General features: G+C 39.9%; 1 protein-coding gene across 4 annotated transcripts in view; it reads left to right on the top strand.

Moving 5' to 3' along the window:
* Positions 1-744: 744 nt before the first annotated feature.
* Positions 745-14,919, top strand: part of Ogdh (oxoglutarate dehydrogenase) — a 77,527-nt gene continuing 63,352 nt past the window's right edge. Inside the window, exons 1-2 of one of the 4 annotated variants that reach the window (XM_026399485.2) lie at positions 745-848; positions 12,828-13,076. In XM_026399485.2, the coding sequence (XP_026255270.1) occupies positions 12,855-13,076 (222 nt within the window). In that variant the 5' untranslated portion in view covers positions 745-848; positions 12,828-12,854. Of the gene's footprint in view, positions 849-873; positions 961-1,273; positions 1,298-12,827; positions 13,077-14,919 lie in introns of those variants that run through there. The other 3 variants (XM_026399484.2, XM_026399482.2, XM_026399483.2) reach the window with 3 other exon arrangements.

Here is a 14,919-nt window from a genome sequence, read left to right on the forward strand (position 1 = left end):
GGTACAATAAATAAATAAAATAAAAACCAAAGCACTTTAAGGCACAGCTTTATATTGTTGTCCTCTAAAATCTCTGAACCCAACGTCTGATCTGTCAAAAAGGAAAGAAGCTTGAAGTTAAAGACATAGGCATGAAATGAAGCTTTTCCAGGCTTGTGGTGAAGACGAACTGCAAAGGACACGTTTCTGTACGTAATTCAACATAATTTACTGAATCACATTAATTCTGAAACAACTTTTTCCAAATTTCAACTTTTAAATCGGGAGCGTCTTACGATCAATAGGGTTCAGGTTGCGATCAATAGGGTTCAGGTTGAGATAGATTAGTGGCGTTTTCCCTCTCTCGGTAGTTGGGTATGGAACCAGGACAAACCGGGCTGGGTCCCGGCACTACCTTTTGTCACGTGCAGACTGCGGCTGTTACACAATAGCGCAGGTTAAGCGCTCGTCACAAAGCTTCACGCAAAATGAGAGGTCGACGTAGATTTTGATATTCAAATTATTTATTTTTGTTTAGTGATAAATTTTACATCAACCTCACTATCATTTAGTAGGCTCCTAACAGATATTGAAAACATCTTACTTTTATTTAACTGTCATCACCAGGGAAGAGCTGGAATTCTCTAGGTGCGTACTCGGTAGGATCCTAAGCTGCAGCTTCTGCAATAGCGCCGTCGGCGCCGTGACGCCAGTAGGCTTTGTAGCGTCACGACCACGCCCACAACGAGGGGCGGGCCTCCCCCAGGCCAAGCTGCGTGCTGACGCCATACGCTGGGGCGGGGCCGAGAGTTTGGTACCCCGGAGCGGGGTGTAGGTGTCTCATTCGGGTGGAGCTGAGCCGGAGAGAGGTAACTGTGCGCTACCGCTGGGCCCATATCCGCTCCGGGGACCAAGCGCCTGCCAACCGCGGGTCGCGGCCGAGAGCGAGGTCGCCGCGTCCTTGGAGCTGCGGGAGCGGAGGTGCCCGGAGCTGAGCGGACGAAGAGGGCTGATTGAGGGCGGCGGTAGTGGGAGGGGACGGGGCCTGACGGACGGGCTTGGCAGCCAATGACGTGGCGGGGGCGCCCGGCGGGCGGAGATTGGCGGGCCCGGGTGGCGCCGGGGTCGCTCTGGGCGCAGTGCCGCGCGCCATTGGCAGCGGGCGGTGTCCCGGGTGACCCCAAGGTCGCGTTGCCGTCGCGTGACGGTCCGTGTTAGCCGCGGCCTCCAGTGTGCTGTCCTTTGGCCAGGGGCGCTGGCCTGTCGGCCTCACTTCGCGGCACTCACGGTTCTCTTTGCCAGGCCCACTTGCTGCCAGGTGCTGTGTAGATTTGGCCGAAGTTCGGTTCTATAGAAACTGTTCGCGCTCCCTTCCCTCGGGAAGGGTGTGCGACATGAACTTGGAGAGTTGCCTGCGGAGAGTTAAGGGGACTTCTGCTGCGGTGCCCTCACCCTGATTGCTGCAGCGCCAGGCCCCTCTTGCCCACCTGGTAGTCTGTCATCACTGAAGTGATACGTTTTCCAAGAGTCTCTTAATGTGGCGGCTAAGCTCTGATGACAGGAGATCTGGCGTCAAATCTGTGCCTTGGGAATAGAGGTTAGGATACTTATGGAGTAAAGAAGCAGGTTGGTTTGGCCTTGGGGCAGCTGATTAGAGATGAGGGAAATGCGGTAATCAGTGGTTTCGCGCGGGCGTGATCAAACTTCTGGCTCTAAATTGGACGCACATTCAGAAAATGGCGGCGTTAGCCTCATGTAAGGGTGGAGATTTCTTCACTCTGACGTCAAAAGGTCACTTATCGGACACCTGTGCAGGCTTAAGTATAGGGTCGATGCTTTTAGCCAGTTTCAGATACACAAAAATTCCTGAAAACATTGTAGGCTTCTTGACGCATATGTCAGAAGTTATGTAAGTTGATAGGAGTGTATTGCTTCAGCTGCATGACCTTTGAAGTTGGTGATAAAAGCATTAAGTAAAAGCAAGTGAAGTAAATGGTTTTTTTTCAAGTTTTTCCTTGGTTTCATGACCTTGGCATGTCCCACCTCTGTCTGTGGGCCCCTATGCCTTGATACTAGTCTGAGGGAACATACAGTATAGGGATTTCCTTGTGCCTGGTCTTATAGTCCTGCACTTGGAGTCTATTCAGTTACGTTGCTCTTAGGAGCCTACATTAGGTTGAGTGACACTAGGTGCAATAGTCAAAAATAGGGAAATATTTAACACTATAGTAGCTTTGTAAAATAGTTCAAGACTGGATCTTGGGAAGTTGGAACAGATCAGAGTATCCTCATTATTATTATTTTTTTTGAGAGTACTTTTAATATTTCACTCCCCGCCTTAAATAACAGCTTTATTGAGGTATAGATTCACTTGATATAATTTACATTTACTACATTTTACCCATTTAAAGCACACAGTTCAGTAGTTTGTAGTAAATTCACAATTATGCAAGCACTGCCCCAATTCAGTTATTTTTAACGTTTTTTTTTTTTTTTTTTTTTTAAATTGACACAGGGTCTCATTAGAGTTCCTGAGGCTGGCCTTGAACTTAAATCCTCCTGCCTTAGCCTCCTGAGTTGCTGGGGTTACAGGCATGTGCCACCACTCCTGACCTTCAGTTAGTTAGTCTCAGAAATTCATACTCATATGAATTTTTGTTGGTTTTAAATTTGAAAGCATAATTTATTAAGTGCCAAATATTTACCATGTTTATATGTCTAATATGTGCCCCTACTAGGGCATGAGGAGTGAGATCAATGAAAAGTGACTCCTTTGAGTGCTGTTTTACAGTACCATTCTTAGTTTTTGAGATGAGTGTACCAATTATTGAAAAATTTGAGTAATATGAAATTTTGAGAAATTATACATTCAAATCTATTGTGCATAGTCATAACAAATAGTGCATAGATCCTGCACTATTGTTTTTCCCACTTTTCTCCATTGGTAACATTTTGCAGAACTACAGTAAATATTTTAAGCTGATGTTGACATTAATAAAATTCAAGATACAGAAGTAACAAGGATTCCCCCTCTTGCCTTTTTATAGCCATATCCACTTTTCTGCTGCCCTCAGCTCCTGGTAACTAGTTCACTGTTTCTGTAATTTTGGTGTGTCAAGAATGCCAAATAAAGGCACTAATACAGCCTTTTGAGATGGTCTTTTTTTTTCACTGGGCGTAGTTCCCTGGAGTTTCATCTATACGATTGTGTGTTATTGGTAACTGTTCCTTTTTCTGGCATTCAAGCTGTAGATATACCACAGTTGGTTTAACTATTCATCCATTGAAGGACATGTGGGCTGTTTCCATTCCTTAGCAAGTACAAATAAGTCTGCTATAAACATTCATGTACAGGTATTTATGTAAATGTAAGTTGACATTTTCTGAGAAAACGCCCAAGTGTGTGTGCAATCACTGGATCTTTAGTGCCTGCTTAGTTTTCAAAGAAATGGTTAAACTTTTTCAGAATGGTTGTACTATCTTCCTTCCTTCTGTCTTTCTTTCATTCTTTCTGGGAATTTAACTCAGGGGTTTTCTACTATTGAGCTATATCACCAGCCCTTTTTATTTTTTATTTTGAGATGAAGTTCTCCCTAAATTGTTGAGTCTGACCTAGACTTGCAATCCCTCAGCCTCGGCTCTGAAGTACCTGGGATTATAAGTGTGTGCCACTCTGCCATCATTTTATATTTCTGCCAGCAATGTATGTATAATCCAATCCATTTTCTTCACAGCCTCGCCAGCATTTGGTGATGTTACTATTTTTTATTTTAGCCATCCTAATATATATGTAGTAGTGTCTCATTTTTGTTTTAATTTGCAATTCCCTGATGGTAAATGATATTGAACATCTTTTCAGGTGTTTACTTGTCCATCTATATATACTTTTGTTTAAAATGCCTGTCTTTATCTTTTGCCTATTTTGTAATTGGATTTTTTTTCTGATTTTTAAAATTATATTAAAATGATATTTATATTATCTTTGTTTTTGTTTTGTTGATGCTGGGGATTGAATCCTGGGGTGGAAGTGACCTACCACTGAGCCTTATTAAATTTTGGGGAGAACAGGGTCTTGCTAAGTTGTCCAGGTTAGCTTTGAACTTTACCTCCTGGGTTCCTGAGGTCAAATGTGTGCCACTGTACCTGGTGACATAATTTTTGCTTCAACTGTCAAACATAGTTTAGGAAACTCAAGGATATTGTATTTATCCATGTATTTGTTCTTTTCATTGTTCTTTCTCCCTTCATCAATGTTTCAAGGTTCTTCTTTTCAGTGTGTGTATATGTGTTTGTGTGTGGTACTAGAAATTGAACCCGAGGTGCTCTACCGAGCTATATCCCCTATCACCAGCCCATTTTACTTATTTGTTTATTTCAAGTTTGCCAAGGCTGAAGATTCTTTTCATCAGTTCCTTTCTGTTCAGAGAGCTTATTTTAGCCATTCATTTAGAGTAAGTCTGTTGATGACAAATCCTTAGTTTTTCTTCATCTAAGAATGTCTTTTTTTTTTGCTGTCCATAATATACAATTTATTATGTTAATTCTCTTTTTTTATTTAAATTTTTATTCTAATTTGTTACATATGATAGCAGAATGCATTACAATTCATATTATACATATAGAGCATACTTATATCACTGTACACAAAATAGAGTTGTACCATTTTTGTCTTCATACATGTAATTAAGGTAATGATGCCCATCTCATTCCACCATCTTTTTTTTTTTTTATTGGTTGTTCAAAACCTTACAAAGCTCTTGACATACCATATTTCATACATTAGATTCAAGTGGGTTATGAACTCCCATTTTTACCCCATATACAGATTGCAGAATCACATCGGATACACATCCATATTTTTACATAATGCCCTATTAGTAACTGTTGTATTCTGCTACCTTTCCTATCCTCTACTATCCCCCCTCCCCTCCCCAGAATGTCTTGATTCCTTTTTCATTGCTGAAGGATATTTTGATGGGTAAATGATTTCAGATTGACAGTTCTTTTCCTTTGGCACTTGAAAAATACTGTGTCAAGCTGAAGGTGGTGGTGCTTGCCTGTAATTCCATGACTTGGGGGCTGAGGTAGGAGGATCACAAGTTAAGGCTAACTTAAGCAATTTAGCAAGACTCTGTCTCAAAATAAAAAAATAAAAAGGGCTGGGGATGTGGCTCAGTAGTAAAGTACCTCTGGATTCAATCCCTAGTACCCCCCCCAAAAAAAAGGAAAGGAAAAGGAAAAAAAAATACTGTTTCAATTCCTCTTGACTTCCATAGTTTCTGATGAGAACTGTAGTCATTCAAAGTTAATTTTAATTTTTAATTTTCTGGTATATAATGCATTCTTTTTCTTAATTCTCACAAGGTTTTTCTTTGAGTTTTCAAGTTTGGTTATGTATGTTTCTTTGGGGGGGTCTGTTTCTTGAATGTCTTAAATTTATTCCTTTTGCCAAATTTAGGGAAATTCCAGCCATTATTTTTTTTCAGCTTCTCTTTGGGACTCTGATGATACAAATATTAGATATTTGTTATAGTCCCATGTTTTCTGAGGCCTTGTTCATATTTTTTCAGTCTCTTTTCACTGATCTTCAGTTTAGGTAATTTCTTTTGCCAGTTCACCAGTTACCTTCTGTCCTCTCTATTTTGCTGTTTAACCCATCCATTATTCCATTTTTTTGTGAATTTGTTTTCTTCCTTATATTTTCTCTCTCTTTGCTGAGACTGTTTTCCCTTTGTTTCAATCATGTATATAGTTGTTCATGGAAGCACTTTGATGATAGCTCATTTAGAATATTTGCTAGATGATTCTAACAGCTTTGTCATCTTGGGGTTTGTGTCCATAGATTGTCATTTCTTTGAGATTGTTCTGGTTCTTAATGAGAGATCTTTGATTGCTGCTGGGACATTTAGGGAGTCAAGTTATGAGACGCAGTTTTATTTAAATCTCTCAGCAGAGTAGAACTGCTTGGGGGGCAAAACTGCCTCAGTTCTGCTCTGTAGGGGTATCTGTACAGAGCAGGCACTCCTTGTTACTGCTCTGGATGAAAGTTCCCCACTGATTGCAATCTGCCTGGGAGGGTGGGGTGCGACCTCATTACTCCTGGGCAGGGTTGGAATAGGGCTCCCACTGATAATATTGTGGGGGCAGGGAGGGGGATGAAAGTCTCTGGTTTCTACTCTGACATCACTTGAGTGGGTGAGGGTGGGGCCCCCAGTGTTTTCTCTGGTGTTGGAGCAATTAAATTTTCCACCTTGCTGCCCTTTTCCTGGTTCTTTGGCTAAGAGAACAGGTTTTTGTTGTGACTATTTCTACACCTGTTAGCATTTTTGGATTTCAGGCTTCTCTAGTACTTGGTCTGGGACATGAAGTAAAAAGAAAACTGGGAACTCACTGCTCTGTCCCCCTCTAGGGCGCCACAATCCCTAACCAATCTGCTTCCTTCTATTCACCTTCTAGAGTCTTATTTTATTTTAAATGTAATATCTCATGTTTTTAGCTATATTTATCAGAAAGGAACAGTCTTGAATATGCTTTAATAAAATGTTGACATATTATCTTACTTTCCATAAAGATTTAAAAATTTGTACTTCTTTCAGCACCTTTAAAAATTACCTCTCTACCTCCCTTCTCACAAGTTAACCTCTTCAGACACCTGTATCCCTTGACACCTCTAAAGCTGCAGGGCCATACCGAGGTACTGAAGCTCATTCGGGGGACTCACTTTGGAGGTCTTCTGTGATGAAGGAATGTGATTTGGTGAGCTAGGTGGGCTTCTGTGCTAAATGATGGAGATAGATTACAAATGTTTCAGAAGTTAGAGTGGCTGCTGTACTAAATTAACTGATGTTTAGGTATCTTAGAACTTTTAGCTTTTTAGAAATATCACTGGTTGGCCCTTTTTTCCTGGTAATTTATAATTCTTTAATCACAGAAACTTTGAAATTTGAAAAGTGTTTTTATGTTTGTGTTATAGTTACAAACACATACACAGTATTTATGAGATTAGAATAATTGCTGTCTCTGCTTTGTGACTCAAAGACACTGAGCACAGGCCGTGTGGTATTAAGGCTCACACACTGAATTGGTGTCACACTGATAAATTTCCCATTCAAATGTAATCCTTTCCATCTCCTATCCCCCAATTTGTCTTTAATAAGAGGTATTATTATCACTGGCAGAAGATGTTGAATTGCTTGAGATTTCTCAGTCAGTAAGGGAGAATTGATAGTTTTACTCTGTACACATAATGTTCTTTGTATCACTGCTCAAACTATAGTAATTGCAAACATGGAATAGCAGCCACAGGTATGAAGCAGGTATTTTGTTCTTGAATCATAAGAAGAATGAGTCTGAAACAAACATAAAAGAAAAGGGAATATATTTTCAAATTGTTCTTTAAAATGGTTGCCAGCCAATACACATGGGTGGTAAGCTTGTATGCTTTTTTTTTTTCCTCAAAGACTCAGTTGATAAGATATTGTACAAGCTGTTTTTGCTAGACATTGCCTTTTCAGTTATCCCTCTGTAATGTTATGTTGATAGGCATCAACATATTTCTCCTATTCCCCCACTCTGCTGTAGGGACTTAGAGGTGACCCTTGGATATAGAGGAAATTCTAGTCACAGACCTGGAGGGCTTCATACTCAGAAAAAAATTACATTAAAAAAATATAAAATAGTTGGACATAATACCTTTATTTTATTTATTTATTTTTATATGCTGCTGAGGTTCAAACCCAGTGCCTAACACATGCCAGGCAAGAGCTCCACTGTTAAGCCACAACCCCAGCCCCAAAGTAATAATTTCTTAAGGATAAGGCAAGGCATTTAACAAAAATTTTCTTTGATTTTTACTTTTTTGTTTTTATATCTTATTCTGAGTGTATAAATTTATTCTTAAGTCTTGAAATCAACAGATTACAGATTATATCATTTTGTATACTTTATTGATCAAGTCTCTTGGATTTTTTTTTCTCAGACATCATTCTTTTAAAACAACTTCATTAAGATATAAATTACGTAATGTACAATTTACCCACTTAAATTTTTTTTTAATTTTTAATTTTTTTTTGGTACTGGGGATTGAACCCAGGTACACTTAATCAATGAGCCACATCCCCAGCCCTGTTTATCAGGTGTGTGCCACTGCACCCAGATACCCACTTAAATCGTACGGTTGAATACTTTTGAGTATATCAGATGGTTGTACAACATCAGCACAATCTAGTTTTAGAGCTTTTTCATCTCCCCTGGAAAGATACTCTCATATCCATTAAGAGTCAATCCTCATCCTTGTGCCTTTCCCATGCCTCAGGACTAGGCAACCACTTTTGTACTTTCTGTCCCTATGAATTTTCCTGTTATAACCATTTCATATAAATAGAATAAAAATATGTGGTTATTACTTTTTTTTTTTTTAAAGAGAGAGTGAGAGAGAGAGGGGGACAGAGAGAGAGAGAGAATTTTAATATTTATTTTTTCTTAGTTCTCAGCGGACACAACATCTTCGTTTGTATGTGGTGCTGAGGATCGAACCCGGGCCGCACGCACGCTAGGCGAGCGCGCTACCGCTTGAGCTATATCCCCAGCCCCATGTGGTTATTACTAAGTGTAATCTTTTCAGGGTTCATCCACATTGTAGCATGCATAAAATTAATTTGTTTTTATTACATGATATTATATTGTATGGATATACCACAATATGTATTCCTCAATTAATATTCAGATTATATTTTTTGCTTTTACGAATAGTGTTGCTATTCAAAAAATACTGTACCAGTTTTTTTGTGGGCATATGTTTTCATTTGTCTTAGTTATCTATTGAGGCATGGAATTGGTCATATGGTAATTTTATGTTTACCCATTTGAGGAACTGCCATACTTTTCCCAAAGTGACTGTACCATTTCATGTTCTGGCCAGAAATGTAGGAGTTTCCATTTTCTTATCTTTGCCAAAACTCGTTATTTCTTTTTAATTATATCTAATGAGTATAAAGTGGCATCTTGTGGTTTTGATTTTTCATTTCACTAATGATTCATGGTGTTGAGCCATGAACATTTTTTCATGTGCTTACTAGTTATTTGTATATCCCTGGGGAAATAGCAATTCAAATTCTTTGCCTCTTTTTTGATTGGGTTATTTGTCTGATATAGTCTGTGTACAAGTTCTATATCAGATAAATGATAAATGATTTTCAAATACTTTCTTCCAGTCTGTATTTTTTTTGTTTTTTTGTTTGTTTTTGGTGCTGGGGATTGAACCCAGGGCATTGTGCATACAAGGCAAGCACTCTACCAATTGAGCTAAGTCCCCAGCCCCAGTCTGTATTTTTTTTAAAAAAATTTAGTTTTTAGTTTTAGGTGGACAAAATATCTTTATTTTATATTTATGTGGTGCTGAGGCTCAAACTCAGTGCCTCATGCATGCTAGGCAAGCACCTTACCACTAAGCCACAACCCCAGCCCCTGTCTTTTCTTTCTTAATAGATCTTTTGAAGCACAAATATTTTGATCAAGTCTGTTTTTTTTTTGTGTGTGTGTGTTCTTTGTACTTTTGATGTCTTGACTAATCTTCTATTGGTAGAAGATTTACTAGAAGATAGACTCCATCATAACTTGAAAGTTATAAAACTTCAAGTGTCTGACACTTTTATCTCTTGTACTTAGGACTTTGATCCATTTGAATTAAATTTGTATGTGATGTGAGTTAGGGGTCATTCCTGTATACGTGGAACTACAGTTGTCCCGGCACCATTTATTAAAACTATTTTTCCCCATTGAATGGACTTGGTGCACTTGTTAAATAGAACTGTTTTTTTAAGTAGGTGCTCTACCCATGAGCTACATCTCCCACCCTTGATGTATTATCCTTAATATTGACTAGTATCACTCAAAAGAATGTTAATATTGTTTTTTTTTCACTTAATTGGAATTTATTCTTATCAAATATTGCTTCATGTAAGTGGGTTCTTGGCCGAAACCCAGAGACACTTTTATAACAGGGAGATATTCACTGTAATGATAACCACTGACAAGAGAATGTTAATATTGTGACTTAAAACCTAAAGTTGATAGGCTGGTAGTTTTCTTTCTTTTCACATTTAGTATCTCCTTACCATATTATGTAAGAGACAAGGGTGAAGGACAGGCTATTTACCAGAATTGGCAGTATAAATCTAGTGTCAGCTCTGTGGGTCTGTCAGTATAGACAGCAAGCAACTTTCCTGGCCATTCCTGGGTGGAGACGGGGTATTGCGCCATCTCCTGAAGGGCAACTTTCCGATGAGTCATCATTGTAAGGGAAGTTGAAGATCTATGGCTGTCCTGTTGACTGCTGGGTAGCACTAAACTATCAGACTCAGTGACTACAGGGGAAAAAACCCTATATTAGAGGTAGTTGGATATCTCTTGCTGCCTTGATAATAAGGATGTTAGATGAATGAGTGTTTTCTTCTGGATCTGAGTAATAAAAAAATTTAGCAACAACAGTAGTATTTTTGCTACTAATGTTAGTAGCTGTTTGCCTTAAATTTATTAGTGGGAAAAATTAGAGTATAATGGGAAGTAAGAAGAACTACTGTTGAGTTAACAAAAAACTTGATTTCTAAAGTAAAAGAAAATGCAGGAATTAAGGTCACATGCTGTAATTAATCTAGAAATATATTGCTTATTCACCATTAATTCAGGAGGAGCAAATTTTTTGCTTGTTTAGTTTGTTTTTACACAATCTATTCTGTTTTCCTTTTTACTGACTTTTTTTTTTTTTTTTATTCAACACTAGAGCAGCCAGAGAAGGACATGTTATATTGTCATTGTCTCTACGTATTGTCTGAGTATATCTGGGCCAGGAAGAAGGCTCTAATAAAAAGTACAGACGATTTATTTCCATACATTTTATAATTTCAGAACTTGGATTGTATCAGGTACATGTGAAATGAGGTGTATTTGTTATTGTTTTGGTGCTGGGTTTGAACCCAGGTCCATGAGTATGTTAAGTGCATGCTGTACCACAGAACTACACCCCAAGCTCTGGACATGGTATGTAATTTCAATTTTACTGCCAGAGAATCTGCTTTGAGCAGAATCATGAGCAAACAAGCAAGCATTCAGTCCAGTAGGACCCCACAAACACACACACACACACACACCTATCTCCCAGCCCTCTTAGGTAGTGTCATTTCATGGAACTTTCCTCTTTGTCCATTGATGTTTCAGCCTCTTGACCCTGAGACCAAAGCTTTCCCAGGGTCCCTTTTGCTGGGACTGGTTGCCCATTGGCAGCTAGAACTCAGAGGAAGAGAAGCAGTCTTCATTCTCTTGGAAGAGAGTCAATGTCTAGAGGCAGCAGGGTTCCTGGGAGTGGCTGGAAGTCGTTTTTGAGACTCTTTGGGAACAGTATAATATCTCTAAACTCTTTCAAGTTCTGGTGGACATATAACTACTTTTGTAAAATGACTATTTTGATAGAGGATTATAAATTAGATCAAGCAAATCAGTAGATGAATCTAAATCTCTCCTTCCTCTCTGCATCTTCCTTCCTGTCTAGTTCAGACCTCCCTTGCCCCTGGACTCAGCTTCTCCCTCTCTCTAGTCCAGTGGATATAAGAGATTGGTGGGCCTGGCAGGTTGTTGTAGAGCAGAAGAGGATTCCACTGTTAAGAGGGTTGGATAGGGATCCTGGTTCTCTACTGTTAATCCTATGACATTGATAAGATGTAAGGAACACCCACTCAGGCTATCTGTAGAGTGTGTGGGTTTATGCACAGTTTTTGCACAGATTACTTAACTGCTCTATTATTTCAGTTGTGTAGAGCCCTTGTGCTCATTTGCTTAGACATCTGCCTCCACAGGATTTAAGGACAGGCTAAGTGCCAGTCAGTCTGACTTTTCCTCGTTCTTCCTTCCTAGCACACAGATCTGGCTTTTCTCCCAGTCTCTTACCACTTTTTTACTTCTGTCTTTTTGTCTGCAAGTCCTGAGTCCTTCCACATGCAGTGTCTCTCTTCCTTCCTTCTGGTCTATATCCTTACTGTCTGAGACACTTCTACCTGGAAGGAGCCCACACCTCAGAGGGTTTTCTTGGCATGTTTTGTGCAACTCAAGTACTCAAGGCTTTCTTTATGCCATTTTTATGTCTCAGGAGTAAATTACTTGAGTGTAAACAAAATATTTTTTTCTAATTTCCTTGAATTTTCCAGAGCACTGTGAGGGTAGCAAGTATTCAGTAGGGTCTTAATAGATTAGAAAATGTCTTTCTCATCTGCAATTAATCCTTGTTGCCTTTTTTTTTTTTTTAAACCAGGGATTGAACCAAGGGGCACCTAACCACTGAGCCACATCTATAGTCCTTTTTATTTTTTTTATTTTATCAAGATAGGGCCTCAGTAAGCTGCTGAGTCTGGCTTTGAACTTGAGGATCCTCTTGCCTCAGCCTCCTGAGCTGCTAGGATTATAGGTGTACACCACCATGCCTGGTCCTTGCCTTTTTTTGTGGTTGTTTTATATAATATATAAACATAAAGAAAGTCACTTTTGTTAAACCCCTCAAACTAGTTTTGAACTTTTTCAATGCAGATGATAACATCTACAACTGTGTACCCACCTCCCGTGGGCTAGCCCATGCCTCCTAGTAGGCGTTGCAAGCATGTGTGTCAGCTTGACATAGTCTTGCTCTGTCTAGCTCTTTGGCTGGTGGACTCAGGCACTGAGCAGGCAGAATGCTATTGCAAATGCATTTATAGATCAGGATCTTTGTCCAGAGTAGGGTAAGGGATTTTTAAATTTTTTTTGTAGCCTAAGTTTCTATAATGCTGTTTTAAAACTTTTCTTTCTTGTTTTTTTCCCTACAGGTAGTCGGGAAAGATTTCAGGACAAAAATGTTTCATTTAAGGACTTGTGCTGCTAAGTTGAGGCCGTTGACGGCTTCCCAGACTGTTAAGACATTTTCACAAAACAAACCAGCAGCAATTAGGACGTTTCAACAGATTCGGTGCTATTCTGCACCTGTCGCTGCTGAACCTTTTCTGAGTGGAACTAGTTCGAACTATGTGGAGGAGATGTATTGTGCTTGGCTGGAGAATCCCAAAAGTGTACATAAGGTAAGTTTCACAGGATGGTCTTCCATATTGGGTGTTGTTCTGGTGCTGACTGGATGCCCAGGTAAGTGTGCGCATCCTGAGCAGTCATTGGGCAGACAGACAGGCGACTGGAGCCCTGCACCGACCACCACACCGTTTGCATTAAACCAGTGTGGCCTCAAAAGAATTCGTTCCCTTGCTTGATGTACAGTAGTTGACAACAGGATCAATCCAACTAGCAGATGAAGAAGCACATGTATGGCCCTATGAGGATAAAAGGATGCTCATGTATACCCCTGCAAGGATGTGAAGAAGCACTTGTATGGCCCTACAAGGATAAGAGAAAGCATGTATGAAGCCCTGCGAGGATGTGAGCAATTACGTGTTTATTCTATAAAGACTTGAGGAAGCATGCATGTGGCCTTCCAGGATCCTCCCCCATGGCTACTTCAGGATGAAGCCTTTGAGGAAAGAAAGTATATGGGAAAGAATGGGACCTCAGGAAGCTCTTCCATCCTAACTGTTCTGAGAAGACACTTACATATGATATACCTTAAAGTCGCTTAATGTAATTTCTGTATAAATGACCTTCTATTTATTTATGGTTGTCAATGTACCTTTATTTTATTTGTTTATATGTGGTGTTGAGATCGAACCCAGTACTTTGCACATGCTAGGGAAGCCCTCTATCACTGAGGTATAACTCCAGCCCCTAAATGACCTTTTAGATCATTGTGTTTCTGTTTCTTTCTAATTCCTCTGTTACTTATAGGGGCGTCTTCTTCTTAGATCACTTTCTTTACATGTTTGCTGATATAAGTTACACCTGGAACAATGTGTTTATTCAGTTTGTGGCCAGTGAATATTTATAGGTGCCAGTAGCCATTTCTTTGTTTTTGGGTAAGGCTGCCAACTTGATGGGTGGGGTTGCAGTGCAGTGTGGGTGGAGGGTAGATTCTGTAGTTCCTCATCTGTGTCTCATCTGTCTGGTCTCTGGAAGAGTAGAAGGAAATGAGAGGCATGGTGCTCAGCATTTACATGGAGGGCATGGTCAGCCAGCATTGTTTATTCATACTGTGAATTGTGCCTTTATCCCACCCTTTGGCCTGTGAATATGTTTCACCTTCAGGTGTCAGTGACATTGAAGAGTGAAACTGTTTTTGAGATAGCTGGATCTACCAGGCCCTGGATTGGTAGTAGCACCCCTTGCTTAGCCCTTTCCCCAAAAATATGTGTCCTATGAAAGTGCTTCTGCTTTAGTTATATTGAATCCTGGAGGTTCCTGATGACAGCAGGTACAGATTGTATCTGACATAACATAGCCCAAACATTTCAGAGTCAAAGACTGTCATCTTGTGCCAGTCTTTTCTCAAATAACCTTTTTGTGACCAACCAACTCATTTTAAGTTGTGTTAGGATGTAGAGATTGCAGCTCCTGAATGACAGCACCTTGAATGTGAGAGAGATAAGAAGGACCTGGCTGTGAGCTATGTGCTCATGATGCCCATCCCTCAGTGGCCTCTGGGTGGTAGGACACACAGTAGCAATGGCCACAGTTTTCTCCACATGGGACTGATACTGGTGTAGCTGCTATTGATGTAGCTTTTAAACAGAGTTTTGTGGAAGCATGGTGGCTTTGTGTTCCTTGGATGTGTAAATGACTAGTTCTTGAAAATTTCTTTTTACCATGTGGTATTAGAGAAAGCAGAATGTGATGGCTGGAGAGTAAGGGAACTGGTTAGGATACCTGCTATGTCCCTAAGATGGGGTAAGAGTACTCAGTTTAGCTTGAGCCAAGCCCCCCCCCCAAGATTACGGCTGCTGGGGAAATGATCACATTCAGGAGAGGTCCACTGTAGGGGTT

This window comes from Urocitellus parryii, chromosome 3, assembly GCF_045843805.1.
Source record: "Urocitellus parryii isolate mUroPar1 chromosome 3, mUroPar1.hap1, whole genome shotgun sequence".
Lineage (NCBI taxonomy): Eukaryota > Metazoa > Chordata > Mammalia > Rodentia > Sciuridae > Urocitellus > Urocitellus parryii.